The sequence below is a fragment of the Hylobates moloch genome, unplaced genomic scaffold, assembly GCF_009828535.3.
Source record: "Hylobates moloch isolate HMO894 unplaced genomic scaffold, HMol_V3 SCAFFOLD_14, whole genome shotgun sequence".
NCBI classification, from domain to species: Eukaryota; Metazoa; Chordata; class Mammalia; order Primates; family Hylobatidae; genus Hylobates; species Hylobates moloch.
The window spans coordinates 12434874-12449488 of NW_026652289.1; the positions used below are offsets into that span (position 1 = coordinate 12434874).

At 40.4% G+C, this 14615-nt stretch overlaps 1 protein-coding gene across 2 annotated transcripts in view; it reads left to right on the forward strand.

Moving 5' to 3' along the window:
• CRYZL1 (crystallin zeta like 1) overlaps positions 1–14615 on the forward strand; it is a 51560-nt gene that overhangs the window by 9817 nt on the left and 27128 nt on the right. For both annotated transcript variants that reach the window (XM_032175682.2, XM_032175684.2), the window contains exons 2-4: positions 329–400; positions 7143–7220; positions 9813–9885. In XM_032175682.2, the coding sequence (XP_032031573.1) occupies positions 335–400; positions 7143–7220; positions 9813–9885 (217 nt within the window). In that variant the 5' untranslated portion in view covers positions 329–334. The remainder of the gene's footprint in view (positions 1–328; positions 401–7142; positions 7221–9812; positions 9886–14615) is intronic.

A 14615-nucleotide genomic window follows, 5' to 3' on the forward strand; every position in this document is an offset into this window, starting at 1 on the left:
ATAAAAGGTAAATAAAATTGAGTTTCTCTGGCCATAATAAGGCTTCTTTTAAGTAATCTTTTTTATTGCATAGGAAAGTAAAATGAAGCATGTTTGCCTTTGTAGTAAAAGGTTGAACTGTAAACCCATTCTCAGTAAGACAGGTGCCCAGCGAGTGTTGCATATTCTCTTATTTGATCACTTTGTGAAAGATTTTCTAAATTTACTTATTTGAAAACTGCATTTGTAGTTGTCATTTTATCCTTTGCTAGCACTGTTTTTCCATTTTTGCTTACATTTAGTCTGGAAGACTTGTTATTTTATTTCATGTATATATATTTATTTTTAGGTGACTATGAAAGGCTTATATTTCCAACAGAGTTCCACAGATGAAGAAATAACATTTGTATTTCAAGAAAAGGTAAGAAAAAATGTTTAATCATTAAAGTAGTGTATTTTTATATACAATAAACCCACTTTTAAATGATGTGTTATTTTCAGTGAGACTTAATGAACAAAAGTTATTTAAATGAAACTCCTCAAATTGCAGTACGTTCCTTTAAATTTTATGTGAAAATGGTGGTTCACATTGTAGTTTAACTATTTTTAAGTTTTATTTTGTTTTTAATTGACACATAATTGTACATATTTATGGGGTACCATGTGATGTTCTGATTCATGTATAAATTATGTAATGATCAAATCAGGGTAATTAGCATATCCATCAGTAAAATACTTGCCATTTTGTTGTGTCATTCAAAATCCTCTCTTCTAGCTATTTTGAAATATGTAATACATTGTTAACTATAGTCACCCTGCTGTACAACAGAACACCAAAACCTATTCCTTCCATCTACCTGTAACTTTGTACCTGTTGACCAACCTCTGTCCCCAGCTCCCACCCCTTTAATCTCCCCAGCCTCTAATAACCATTATTGGACTCTCTGTGTCTGTGCAATCAACTTTCTTAGATTCCATATTTGAGTGAGATCATATAATATTTGTCATTCTGTGCTTAGCTTATTTCACTTAACACAACATTCTCAAGATTCATCCATATTTTCACAAATGACAGGATTTTATTCTTTTTGTGGCTGAATAGTATTCTGTTGTGTATATATACCACATTTTCTTTATCCATTAGTTTGTTGATGGATGCTTAGGTTGATTCCATATCTTTGCTATTGTGAATAGTGCTGCAGTAAACATGGAGGTACAAATATCACTTTGACATATTGCTTTCATTTCGTTTGGATGTATGTATACCCAGGAGAGGGATTGTTGGATTAAATGGTAGTTCTTTTTTTTTTTTTTTTTTAATTGAGACAGAGTCTCACTCTGTTGCCCAGGCTGGAGGGCAGTGGTGCCATCCCGCCTCACTGCAACCTCTGCCTCTCAGGTTCAAGTGATTCTCCTACCTCAGCCTCCTGAGTAGCTGGGATTACAGGCACGCACCGTCACGCCTGGCTAATTTGTGTATTTTTAGTAGAGACGGGGTTTCACCATGTTGGCCAGGCTGGTTTCAAACCCCTGACCTCAGGTGATCCGCTCACCTCGGCCTCCCAAAGTGCTAGGATTATAGGCATGAGCCACTGCGCCCAGCCTGGTAGCTCTATTTTTAATTTTTTGAGGAACATTCATATTTTTGTCCATAATGGCTATGCTAATTTACATGACCACCAATGGTGTATAAGAGTTCCCATTCTCCACATCCTCACCAGCATTTGTTACTTGTTGTCTTTTTGATAATAGCCATTCTAATGGGGATGAGGGGATATCTTCTTATGGTTTTGATATCTATTTCCCTGACAGCCGTGATCGAGTGGTATTCATCCCAGGGATGCAAGGATAGTTCAACATAAGCAAATCAATAAATATGATACATCACATTAACAGAATGAAGGACATAAACCCTCTGATCATCTCAATAGATACAGAAAAACCATATAATAAAATGTAACATCCCTTCATGATAAAAATCCTACATGAATTAGGCATAGAATGAATATATGTCAATATAATAAAAGCCGTGTATAACAAACCTGCAGCTAACATCATACTGAACAGGAAAAAGTTGGAAGCTTTTCCTCTAAAATCTGAAACAAGACAAGGATGCCCACTTTCACTACTTTTATTCAACATAATACTAGAAGTCCTAGCCAGAGCAATTAGGCAAGAGAAAGAAAGAGCATTCAAATTGGAAAGAAGAAAGTCAAACCATCCCTGTTTGCAGGTGACGTGATCTTATATGTAGAAAACCCTGCAGACTCCACCAAAAACCAGTTAGAACTAATTAATGAATTCAGTAAAGTTACAGGATACAAGATAAAAAATCAGTAGGAGGCCGGGTGCGGTGGCTCACACCTGTAATCCCAGCACTTTGGGAGGCCAAGGTGGGTGGATTGCCCGAGCTCAAGAGTTCAAGACCAGCCTGGGCAACACGGTGAAACCCCATCTCTACTAAAAATACAAAAAATTAGCCAAGTGTGGCAGCGTGTGCCTCTAGTCCCAGCTACTCGGGAGGCTGAGGCAGGAGCATTGCTTGAACCCGAGAGGCGGAGGTTGTAGTGAGCCAAGATTGTGCCACTGCACTACAGCCTGGGCAACAGAGCAAGACTCCATCTAAAAGAAAAAAAAATCAGTAGCAGTTCTTTGTTGTTGTTGTTGTTGTTGTTTTTTGAGACAGGGTCTTGTGCCATCACCCACACTGGAATACAGTGGTGCAATCTGGGCTCACTGCAACCTCCCCCAGCATCAGCTCCCACCTCAGCTTCCTGAGTAACTGAGACTACAGGCGTGTGCCACCATGCCTGTCTGACTAACTTTTTTTTTTTTTTTTTGGTAGAGGCAGGTTTCGCCACGTTGCCCAGGCTGGTCTCGAATTCCTGGGCTCAAGCAATCCTCCCACCTCAGCCTCCCAAAGTGCTGGAATTATAGGTGTGAGCCACCGCGCCCGGCCGAGTAGTACTTCTCTGTACCAACAGCAGACTATCTAAAAAAGAAATTAAAAGGCCAGGTGCCTATAATCCCAGCACTTTGGGAGACCAAGGGTGGAAGATCACTTGAGCCCAGGAGTTCAAGGTCAGCCTGGGCAACATAGGGAGACCCTGTCTCTACAAAAAAAAATTTTTTTTGAGTTAACCAGGCATGCTGGCTGACACCTGTAGTCCCAGCTACTTGGGAGGCTAAGGCGGAAGGATCACTTGAGCCCAGGAGGTCAAGGCTGCAGTGAGCCATGATCTTGACACTGCACCCCAGTCTGGGCAACAGAGCAAGACTTGTCTCAAAAAAAAAAAAGAAAGAAATTAAGAAGGCAACCCCATTTATAATAGCTATAAATAAATAAAATGCTCAGGAATAAATTTAACCAAGGAGGTGAAATATCTCTACGATGAAAACTATAAATATTGATGGAAGAAATTGAAGAGAACAGTAATAAGTGGAAAGATAGTCTGTGTTCATTAATTGGAAGAATTAATATTGTTAAAATGTCCATACTACCCAAAGCCGTCTACAGATTCAATTCAATCCCTATCAAAATGCCAGTGGCATTATTCACAGAAATAGAAAAATAATCCTAAAAATCGTATGGAACCACAAAAGACTCTGAATAGCCAAAGCCATCTTGACCAAAAGAATAAAGCTGGAGGCATTACACTACCTTACTTGAAAAAATATTTTTAAAAGAATTGCTGCAAAAGAGTTTTTAGTTCCTCAGGGTGGTAGTGTAAAAGGTATTAGAAAGACAGAACAAACTTAATAGTCTTACATGTTGCGAAAGTAACCCAATGTGTTCTGAATACCACAATAATGCAAGTTTCCAGAAAGTAGCCATATTTCAGAAAAGACCTTGTCTCGGCCAGACGCGGTGGCTCACGCCTATAATCCCAGCACTTTGGAAGGCCAAGGCAGGCAGATCATGAGGTCAGGAGATCGAGACCATCCTGGCTAACACAGTGAAACCCTGTCTCTACTAAAAATACAAAAAATTAGCCAGGCGTGGTGGCATGTGCCTGTAGTCCCAGCTACTTGGGAGGCTGAGGCAGGAGAATGGCATGAACCCAGGAGGCGGAGCTTGTAGTGAGCAGAGATCGCGCCACTGCACTCCAGCCTGAGCAGGAGAGCAAGACTCGGTCTCAAAAAAAAAAAAAAAAAGACCATGTCTCATACGTGAAATGGAAGAGGTGGAAAAATACTGTTTTCCATACACATTTCAGAGAGTGCCAAAGTTACCTGATTTACTAAGTTTTAAATGATCACTCATATTCATATTATCACCAAGTTTTTTATTACTTTAAGCATAGATAGTAGAATTTTCATATACAGTATTGGTGATTATTAGAAAGATTTGTGGCAAGCCAAAATCATTCTTCCGTAAATTTAGGTATTAAAAGTAAGTGTTATATGTAAATCAGTATTTCATAATAATTATGAGAGTTTTGATCGTGAACACAATCCAGTTTTCTCTCTTGTCTGTCACTAACTCCTAAAACATTTAGGCCAGGCACAGTGGCACACGTCTGTAATCCCAGCACTTTGGAAGGCTGAGGAAGAAGGATCACTTAAGCCCAGGAGTTCAAGACCAGCCTGGGCAAAAAAGTGAGACCCCCATTTCTACCAAAAAAATTAGCTGGGCATGGTGGCACCCACCTGTGTAGGTCAAGGCTGCAGTGAGTCATGTTCACACCACAGCACTCCAGCCGGGGTGATAGAGCTAGAGCCTGTCTCAAAAAAACAAAAACAATTAGGCCAGGAGTCTGTGTTTCGGACAGCTTGGCTTCTATCATTGATCAAGATGAGGGTCAGGGGTTGATTGGCTCTTGGGAAGAAACATCTCCAGGTTCACAAAATCATGAGCAAAATTCACAAACTCACCAATATTATCAAACATCTTCATATTATCACCAAGTTTTGTCAAAACTGAGATTTAAAAAGATGTTCTCAGATTGTCTTCATGACAAAACACAGTAATCCCTTTGATACATCACAGGCGAGGCTATATAAGTGGCTATTCTTGGGCAGCTTTTCATCTAATTGTGGGCATATCGGGTAGAGGAGACTGATTTAATTATTAGTACCAGGTTCAGTTGTTTAGAGGAGGTGATATTATATTTAATAATATAGGTGCATGACATTGAGTGTCTGAATTTGGACTATTTTTGCCTTTGAATTTCTTTATTTTTCTTTATTTTTTTTTTTTTATTTGAGACAGGGTCTCGCTCTGTCACCCAGGCTGGAGTGCAGTGGCACAATATCAGCTTGCTGCAACCTCCACCTCCTGGGTTCAAGTGATTCTCCTGTCTCAGCCTCCCAAGTACCTGGGACTACAGGCATGCGCAACCATGCCCAGCTATTTTTTATATTTTTAGTAGAGACCAGGTTTCATCATGTTGGCCAGGCTGGTCTCAAACTCCTGACCTTAAGCGATCCACTTGCCTCGGCCTCCCAAAGTGCTGGGATGACAGGCGTGAGCCCCCATGCCGGGCCTTGCCTTTGAATTTCTATCTAGAAGTGGAATCTGAGGGATAATTAGGTTCAATTGCATTGGTATGTTGACCCCAGAATCCCATGGGGCATGATGAAATGCCCAAGGCACGTGTTAAGGAAGAGTTGAATAAAGGACGCTAAAGAATTCCACTGGCTGGCCAAGCACAGTGGCTTACGCCTGTGATCCCAGCACTTTGGGAGGCCGAGGCGGGCAGATCACCTGAGGTCAGGAGTTCAAGACCAACCTGGCCAACATGGTGAAACCCCATCTTCTACTAAAAATACAGAAAAAAAAGTAGCCAGGCATAGTGGCTCATGCCTGTAATCCCAGCTACTGAGGAGGCTGAGGCAGGAGAATCACTTGAACTCGGGAGGCAGAGGTTGCAGTGAGCTGAGATTGCGCCACTGCACTCCAGCCTGGGTGACAGAGAGAAACTCTATCTCAAAAAAAAAAAGGAAAAAAGAATTTCACTGGCTGGGCACAGTGGCTCACACCTGTAATCCCAGCACTTTGGAAGGCCAAGACGGGAGGATCACTTTAGCCCAGCAGCTCAAGACCAACCCGGGCAACTCAGCAAGACACCATCTCTATTTTTTTTAATTATGTTTTTAAAAAAGAATTTCACTTATAGCATTAAGAAAATTTAAGGGCTGGGCACTATGTCTTATGCCTTTAATCCCGGCACTTTGGGAGGCTGAGACATGAGGATTGCTTGAGCCCAGGACCTAGAGACCAGCCTGGGCAACACAGCAATACCCCAGCCCTACAAAAAAATTAAAAATCAGCTGGGTGTGGTGGTGCATGCCTGTAACCCCAGCTATTTGGAAGGCTGAGGCAGGAGGATCACTTAAGCCCTGGAGGTTGAGGCTGCAGTGAGCTGTGATTTCGCTACTGTATTCCAGCCTGGGAGACAGAGTGAGACCCTGTCTCAAAACAAAACCAGCAAAAAAAGAAAATTCTAAAAATTAGTAAAGGCCCGCCGGGTGCGGTGGCTCACTCCTATAATCCCAGCACTTTGGGAGGCCGAGGCGGGTGGATCACAAGGTCAGGATATCGAGACCATCCTGGCTAACACAGTGAAACCCCGTCTCTACTGAAAATACAAAAAATTAGCTGAGCATGGTGGCAGGTGCCTGTAGTCCCAGCTACTCTGGAGGCCGAGGCAGGAGAATGGCATGAACCTGGGAGACAGAGCTTGCAGTGAGCGGAGATCGTGCCACTGCACTCCAGCCTGGGTGACAGAGCGAGACTGTCTCAAAAAAAAAAAAAAAAAAAAAATTAGTAAAGGTTATATGTTATGTGTATATGTGTTTAAGGATATCCCTGTAAATGTGAAGATCCAATGTTCTGAGATTATTTAGGTTGAAATAAAGGAGTACAGTATTTGCTGCTTTACTTTGTTATCCTAACTTTATTGTCTACACATATATCCGTATTGTTATTTGAGTACTTTTAAAAATATATATCCGAAAGCTTTTTTAAAATTGTACCCCCAAATTTTCTTTATTCTTTTTTTGTTATATACATTTCTATAATTACTTATAGTTGTTAAAATTAGCTGTGAGATTTAGGGTCTGTTTAATTTTGTTTAATTGTGAAAATTTTCACAGCATAAAGACATATTCTCATAGGAATGTGTAAAATAACATATTGTTTTGTTATCATTTGGTTCTAGGAAAATCTTCCTGTTACAGACGATAACTTTGTGAAACTTCAAGTTAAAGCTTGTGCTCTGAGCCAGATAAATACAAAGGTATTGGTTCTTTTATTATGGCACAAAGTAAAATGAGAGTTTCTTAGTGTATAAATATAATGATAACTGACCTCTCAATGTGAAGAATTTATTATCATCTTCATTTTTATTAATTTTTTTATTTGAGACGGAGTTTCGCTCTTGTTGCCCAGGCTGGAGTGCAGTGGTGCAATCTCAGCTCACTGCAACCTCTGCCTCCTGGGTTCAAGCAATTCTCCTGCCTCAGACTCCCGAGTAGCTAGGATTACAGGAGCGCACCACCACACCCAGCTAATTTTTGTATGTTTTTTAGTAAAAATGGGTTTGCCGTGTTGGCCAGGTTGGTCTCAAACTCCTGACCTCAGGTGATCCACCTGCCTCAGCCTCCCAAAGTGCTGGGATTTCCAGGCATGAGCCACTGCGCCCGGCCTACCATCTTTAGAAGAATAGAACAGCTAGGGGAAAAAATTTAGTGTGCTTTTGTATATTTCTATATAAGGGACATTATTAGTCTGATGGAAGTTATGTATTTTATATGAAAATACAAATATTTTATAAGAAAATAGAAATAATATAAATATTTTATAATATTTTATAAACTCCTTTACATTGCAAAAAACAGAGTTTATAATTAACAAAGCTTATTATTAAGGAAGAAATAAATAATAAAATAGAAACTAGAAACCTAATCAGTTTATTAGCTACCAATTAGATATTTAATTAATATCATTAGTTATGGTTCATATTTTTCTTGTCATTTCTTTTTGTGTCGCTCTCTCATAAACATACATCTCTACCTCGCATTACCCTGCAGTAATCTTTCATTATTGACCGTGAAATACATAGAATGTTTTCAGTGGTAAATAAACTGTGGTTAAATGTGCCGTGGTAAATTGAGTAGGTCCATTTACTCTGTTTTTGTTTGTTTTGTTTTGTTTTTTGGGATTAATGCCATGGTTTACATGACCCGTAACTTATTGGATTATAATGTCACTATAATTTTTAGGAACCTAAAAGTCTTCTTTGATAAAGTCACACTTAGGAAATTACAGACCAGGTATAGGCTTTCATTGGGCAACTCTGCAACATGAGCGTGACTTGAGAAATGCATTAGTGGGATCCCTGAAGTCTTTTCACAAGAGTACTAGTACTAGACCTTGTCTGCAGACTTCTGTCTTCAGATGCTTTTATTAAAATGGAAAAATCCATTAAAATCCAAGTCTAAGAAATAATCTCCTTGTCTAACAGAAATAAATACTAAATTATGGTAAAATCAGTTGAATGAAATATTGCACATCTGTTAAGCATAATGGTTATGAAAACTGTGTGGGTAATGTAAGAAAATGCTTATGGTAAGTGAAGGAGCCAGGATGCAATTGCTAAAACCATAGTTTTAACTCCATACAAATGTGCATAAAAGAAATACTGTGGCCAGGCACAGTAGCTCACACCTGTAATCCCAGCACTTTGGGAGGCCGAGGCAGGCGGATCATGAAGTCAAGAAATCAAGACCATCCTGGCCAACATGGTGAAACCCCATCTCTACTAAAAATACAAAAATTAGCTGGGCATGGTGGCACGTGCCTGTAGTCCCAGCTACTCGGGAGGCTGAGGCAGGGGAATCGCTTGAACCTGGGAGGCGGAGGTTGCAGTGAGCCACTGCACTCCAGCCTGGGCAACAGAGCGAGACTCCATCTGAGAAAAAAAAAAAGAAAAGAAATACTGTAAAACACCCAGTACTTCTATAAGAGTGTTGCATGAACATCTTAAGAAAAGTATAATGTTCCACATTGAAAAAGTGACTTCTGACAATCAAGTATACAATACAGGAGATCAGAAAATTGAAAAATAAATATAGAAGAGAATTATTTCAATTTCTTTTTACTTACTGTTCCTAAAATATTATGGTATCTACAAATACGTTCAGCATCTGTAGTGTTAAGTGCCAGGAGCTTAAACCACAGGCTTAAACACAGTATACCCTGTTACTTCAAAAGACAAGTACTTATAGTTAATTTGGTCACAATCTAATAAAATACCAATCTCTTAAAAATTTAGCCTTAACCAAAAGAAACTCCAATCACCATGAATCTGAAATTATATGGCAGATTACCTGTTAATATCCATCACTACTTCTCACCCACTCCCTAACCCAAGGCTTTTGAGAACTCAGGTGATTTTAAAGGGTATAGGAATGGAGAATCCTTTGTTCTCATTGGCCACACCCCCTTATTCAACAGTCTTCTCTCCAGACTACCCTCCCTTCACCTGAATAAGATGACTGATAGTGTTTAGCCAACCAAGAAATGTTTTGGCCATAATTTCCCTTCATATTTGGCAGAGTAAAGATGTTAAACAAAGGATGTTAATGGTAATTTGAATAATAATATTCATTCCTAAGTCCTGCAGATCAACTAATGCCTCAGTAAATTCTTGGTTTCCTACCCTTCAGAGAAACCTATTTTGTGAAGTTATTTGCTTTGTCTCAATTCCAAAACTTGAACCATATTTGCTCTTTCTGTGATTTGACTTTTACTCTCGCTTTCCTCATATATAATAGAGTCCAGGATTTCTTCTGACAGTAGTGTGTTAACTGCCTTTGTCATGATTTAGCTTCTGGCAGAAATGAAGATGAAAAAGGATTTATTTCCTGTTGGGAGAGAAATTGCTGGAATTGTATTAGATGGTAAGTATACAGATGTGAGTATATGTATTTATTTTCTAAGGTAAAAGAGATTAAATGTAGCTAATTGGTTTACTGGTACATAAAATTATATACAACCTTTCAAATTTAAATTTAATTATATGAAAATGTCCTTTTTTATTTTTATTTTTATTTTTATTTTTTGAGAGACAAGGTCTCTCTGTGTTGCCCAGCCTGATCATAGCTACAGCCTTAACTCCTGGGTTCAAGCGATCCTGTTGCCTCAGCTTCCTGAGTAGCTAAGTCTACAGCAAGCTTGTCTAACCAGCATGCAGCCCAGGACAGCTTTGAAGTCAGCCCAACACAAATTCGTGAATTTTCTTAAAACATTATGTGCTTTTTTTGGCCAGGCGTGGTGGCTCATGCCTGTAATCCCAGCACTTTGGGAGGCCGAGGCGGGCAGATCACGAGGTCAGGAGATCGAGACCATCCTGGCTAACACGGTGAAACCCTGTCACTACTAAAAATACAAAAAATTAGCTGGGCGTGGTGGCATGCGCCTGTAGTCCCAGCTACTCGGGAGGCTGAGGCAGGAGAATGGCGTGAACCCAGGAGGCGGAGCTTGCAGTGAGCCGAGATGGCGCCACTGCACTCCAGCCTGGGTGACAAGTACAAGACTCTGTCTCAAAAAAAAATTAATTAATTAATTTGAAAAAAAAATTACGTGATTTTTTTTTTTTTTTTTTTTGGTTCATCAGCGATCATTTAGTGTTAGTGTATTGTATGTGTTGCTCAAGACAATTCTTTCTCTTCCAGTATGGCCCAGGGAAGCCAAAAGATTGGACACCCCTGGTCTACAGGTACACGACATTATGCCTGGCTTTGTCTAGCTTCTTTGGTTTTTTTTTTTTTTTCTTCAGAGTCTCACTCTATCGCCCAGGCTGGAGTGCAGTGGCATGATGTCTGCTCCACTGCAACCTCTGCCTCCCAGATTCAAGCAACTCTGCCTCAGCCTTCCAAGTAGCTGGGGCTACAGGCGCTCATCACCACACCTGGCAAATTTTTGTATTTTTTGGTAGAGATGGGGTTTCACTATGTTGGCCAGGCTGGTCTCAAACTCCTGACCTCAAGTGATCTGCCCACATCGGCCTCTCAAAGTGCTGGGATTACAGGCATGAGCCACCATCCCTGGCCCCTTTTTTTTTTTTAATTGAAAAGAAAAATAGGACTTAATTGGCATTTTATAATTGGAGAGCTTATTACAGTGTGGTAAATAGGGGTTATATATTTAAATCCACAAGTAATCATATATTGAATAGAATGACCAATATTGTCTTTTTATGATGAAATAATGATCTTAACATACAGAACAGTAAGCCTTATATCAGGCATTTGATATAATTTATTTCTAAATAGACCTATACTTAATATTCACTAACAGGTGGTTCATGATTAGTGTGTTTGCTTTTACCTCCTATGCAAATGAATAAATGTGTTAAGGTATGTTAGAGTATATTTGAGTTTTACCTGTGATTTTAACGTATAATAGATTTGATATATGTAATCTTCTGACACAGCTAAATGATAATTATGTTTTTTTCTCAGACTGTAGAAAAATAAATTTAATAACCAGATGATCATTCATTTTACATTTAATGAGCAATTGCTAACTGCTTAGGATATAAGTGAAACGAACTCCTTGCCCTTAAACAGTTCACTCTCTAGGGGAGAGACAAATACACACATGAGCAGATTATTATGTAAGCTCTGAAGAAAGCTGCTTAACCCAGCCAGAAGAAACAGGAAAGGCTTCTTGGAGTAAGATGTCCAAATCTTAAGGGGCAAGCAGGTTGAGAATCACACCCAGCAGGGAGGATATTATGAACAAAGACAAACAAGTGAAAGTGGGATGTGTATAAGAATTACAAAGAGTTTGGTATTGCTAGAGCAAGATAAAGTCCTGGGCGGGCATCAAGAGTATGGTACTTGGTAGCAGAGAAACATTTTGTCAAGAAAATTCTCCTCCTGGGCTGGGCTTGGTGGCTTACACCTGTAATCCCATCACTTTGGGAAGCAGAGGTGAGAGGATCGCTTGAGCCCAGGAGTTTGAGCCAACAGAGCAAGACCCTGTCTCAAAAGAAGAAAAAGAAAAAAAAATTATCCTTCAAATATTGCAGAATAAAAGATATTGCACAAAATACTTTCATGATGATGTGAACACTAATTCCTGCCTTCCAAAAATGAAGCAGAAGGATAGGCAAGGGCTAGACCTTTGGTTGAGCCTTAGATATCAGATTGTATTTTAGGGAGATTATTAGAGTAGGCATTTGAAGGAAGGGTGGATGTGAGGCAAACGAGTCTAAAGGCAAGAGGACTGGTTGGGTTGCAGACCAAGAGGCAAGAAACAGCAAAGTCCATAACCTCAACAGTGGTGGCAGAGGTGGAGAAGAGGGATGGATTCAAGACATATTGAGGAAATAAAGTCTGCAGGACCTGGGAAATTAAAAACAGATCAGAACCAGGAATGGCTTACAGAGTTCTGGTTCAGGCTTGAATTAGAACCAACATTTGATAAAGGAAGATGATCCAATTTGGAGGAATATTATGAATTTAGATTTATACTTACTGAGTTCAAGGAACTTAAGTGACATCTCACTGGCAATATCTAGTAAGCAACTAAATGAGTTAAAGCTCATGAGCTTTGAGATCTATGCTGGAAAGTATATATTTGAGAAATGTTGCCATGTAGGTTGTATTTGAAATAATAGAGTTGATGAGTTCTCCAAGGGAGAGAGTAGAAAAGGAGGAGAGCTGTAAACAAAGAACCCTTTGGAATGCACTGTTTGAGGGTCAATTAAAAGAAGAGGAGTATGAAAGAAACCAAGAAAAAAAGAGTCAGAGTGACCTTAGGAGGACAGGGATCAGCAGTAGAAGGGAAAGATAAAAGTATAGTGAATCCGAAGCCAGAAGGATTTGGGGATGATGGCACAGGAGGGAGCCAAAGAAGAAGCAAACTCCAAAAGAAAGACTTGAAAGTGGAAATACCAGGCTTCGAATTACTTGCTAGTGGCAACAAATGCACTCTGGGGCCATTTTGTTGACAGAGCCAGTCGAAGGGGCCATTTCCAGATTCAGGTTTCCATCTTACTTCACTGCTTCATGTCAGTTTCCTTGTCTGTTAAATAGAAATAATAATACCTTATTAGTACATTGTGAAGTTTAAATGTATAAACACACAACAATGCTGGGCACAAGGAGGCATTCAACAATATTTGGGTTTTTTTCCTCCCCTTTCCTCTTGTAACTCTTTGAATGAAACTACTCAAATGAATTGACTGATTGTGGAGGCTTTTTCTCTACATATATAGAGAAAATGTAACTATATCATTTCTTTTCTTTTTTGAGATGGAGTCTTGCTCTGTCACCCAGGCTGGAGTGCAGTAGCGCAATCTTGGCTCACTGCAAGCTCCACCTCCCAGGTTCACGCCATTCTCCTGCCTCAGCCTCCCAAGTAGCTGGGACTACAGGCACCCGCCACCACACCCGACTAATTTTTTAGTAGAGACAGGGTTTCACCGTGTTAGCCAGGATGGTCTCGATCTCCTGACCTCGTGATCCACCCGCCTCAGCCTCCCAAAGTGCCGGGATTACAGGCGTGAACCACCGTGCCTGGCCATCATTTCTATAAAGTTCCAGAAAACTTCTTGGTAGCAACCTGAATTTATTTCCCAAATCAAAATAATTTTAATGTCACTCTTCTTAAGGGAGGAGACCACCCCTCGTATTGTCTTATGCCCAACTTCTGCTTCCAAAGAAAGAGGAAGTAAAAACTAAAAGGCAGAAATGAAATCCACAGGCAGGCAGCCCAGCGCTGCGCCCTGGGCCTGGTTAAAGATCGATCCCTGACCTAACCGGTTATGTTATCTGTAGATTCCAGACATTGTATGGAAAAGCATTGTGAAAATCCCTGTCCTGTTCTGTTCCGTTCTGACTACCAGTGCATGCAGCCCCCAATCACGTACCCCCTACTTGCTCAATCGATCACAACCCTCTCACACGGACCCCCTTAGAGTTGTAAGCCCTTAAAAGGGACAGGAATTGCTCACTTGGGGAGCTCAGTTTTTGGAGACGTGAGTCTTGCCGAAGCTCCCAACCGAATAAAGCCCTTCCTTCTTTAGCTCAGTGTCTGAGGGGTTTTGTCTGCGGCTTGTCCTGCTGCATTCTCAGAATTCTCTGTTGTATGAGATTCTGCAACAAAAATAAAGACAGATTGGGCTAGCCACAGGAGGAGTAGAAAACAATATAATGATCATAGAAGCTATAGAATAGATTATTTTCCTTTACTCCTTCTTCCTTAAAGTCAGCTAAATAGAGGCCAGGCACAGTGGTTTACACCTGTAATCCCAGCACTTTGGGAGGCCAAGGTGGGTTGATCACTTGAAGTCAGGAGTTCAAGACCAGCCTGGCCAAGATGGTGAAACCCTGTCTCTACTAAAAATACAAAATTAGCCAGGCATGATGGTGCACGCCAGTAGTCCCAGCTACTCGGGAGGCTGGGGCACAAGAATCACTTGAACCTGGGAGATGGAGGTTGCAGTGAGCCAAGATCGTGCCACACACTCCAGCCTGGTTGACAAGAGCAGAACTCCGTCTCAAAAAAAAAAAAATAAAGTCAGCTAAATAGGCAAAGAGAGACATACTTCTCCTGGTCTCAACAATCACATGGCCCAAGTATCTAGAGAATCCAGATTTGGAGTGCTATATATCCTGTA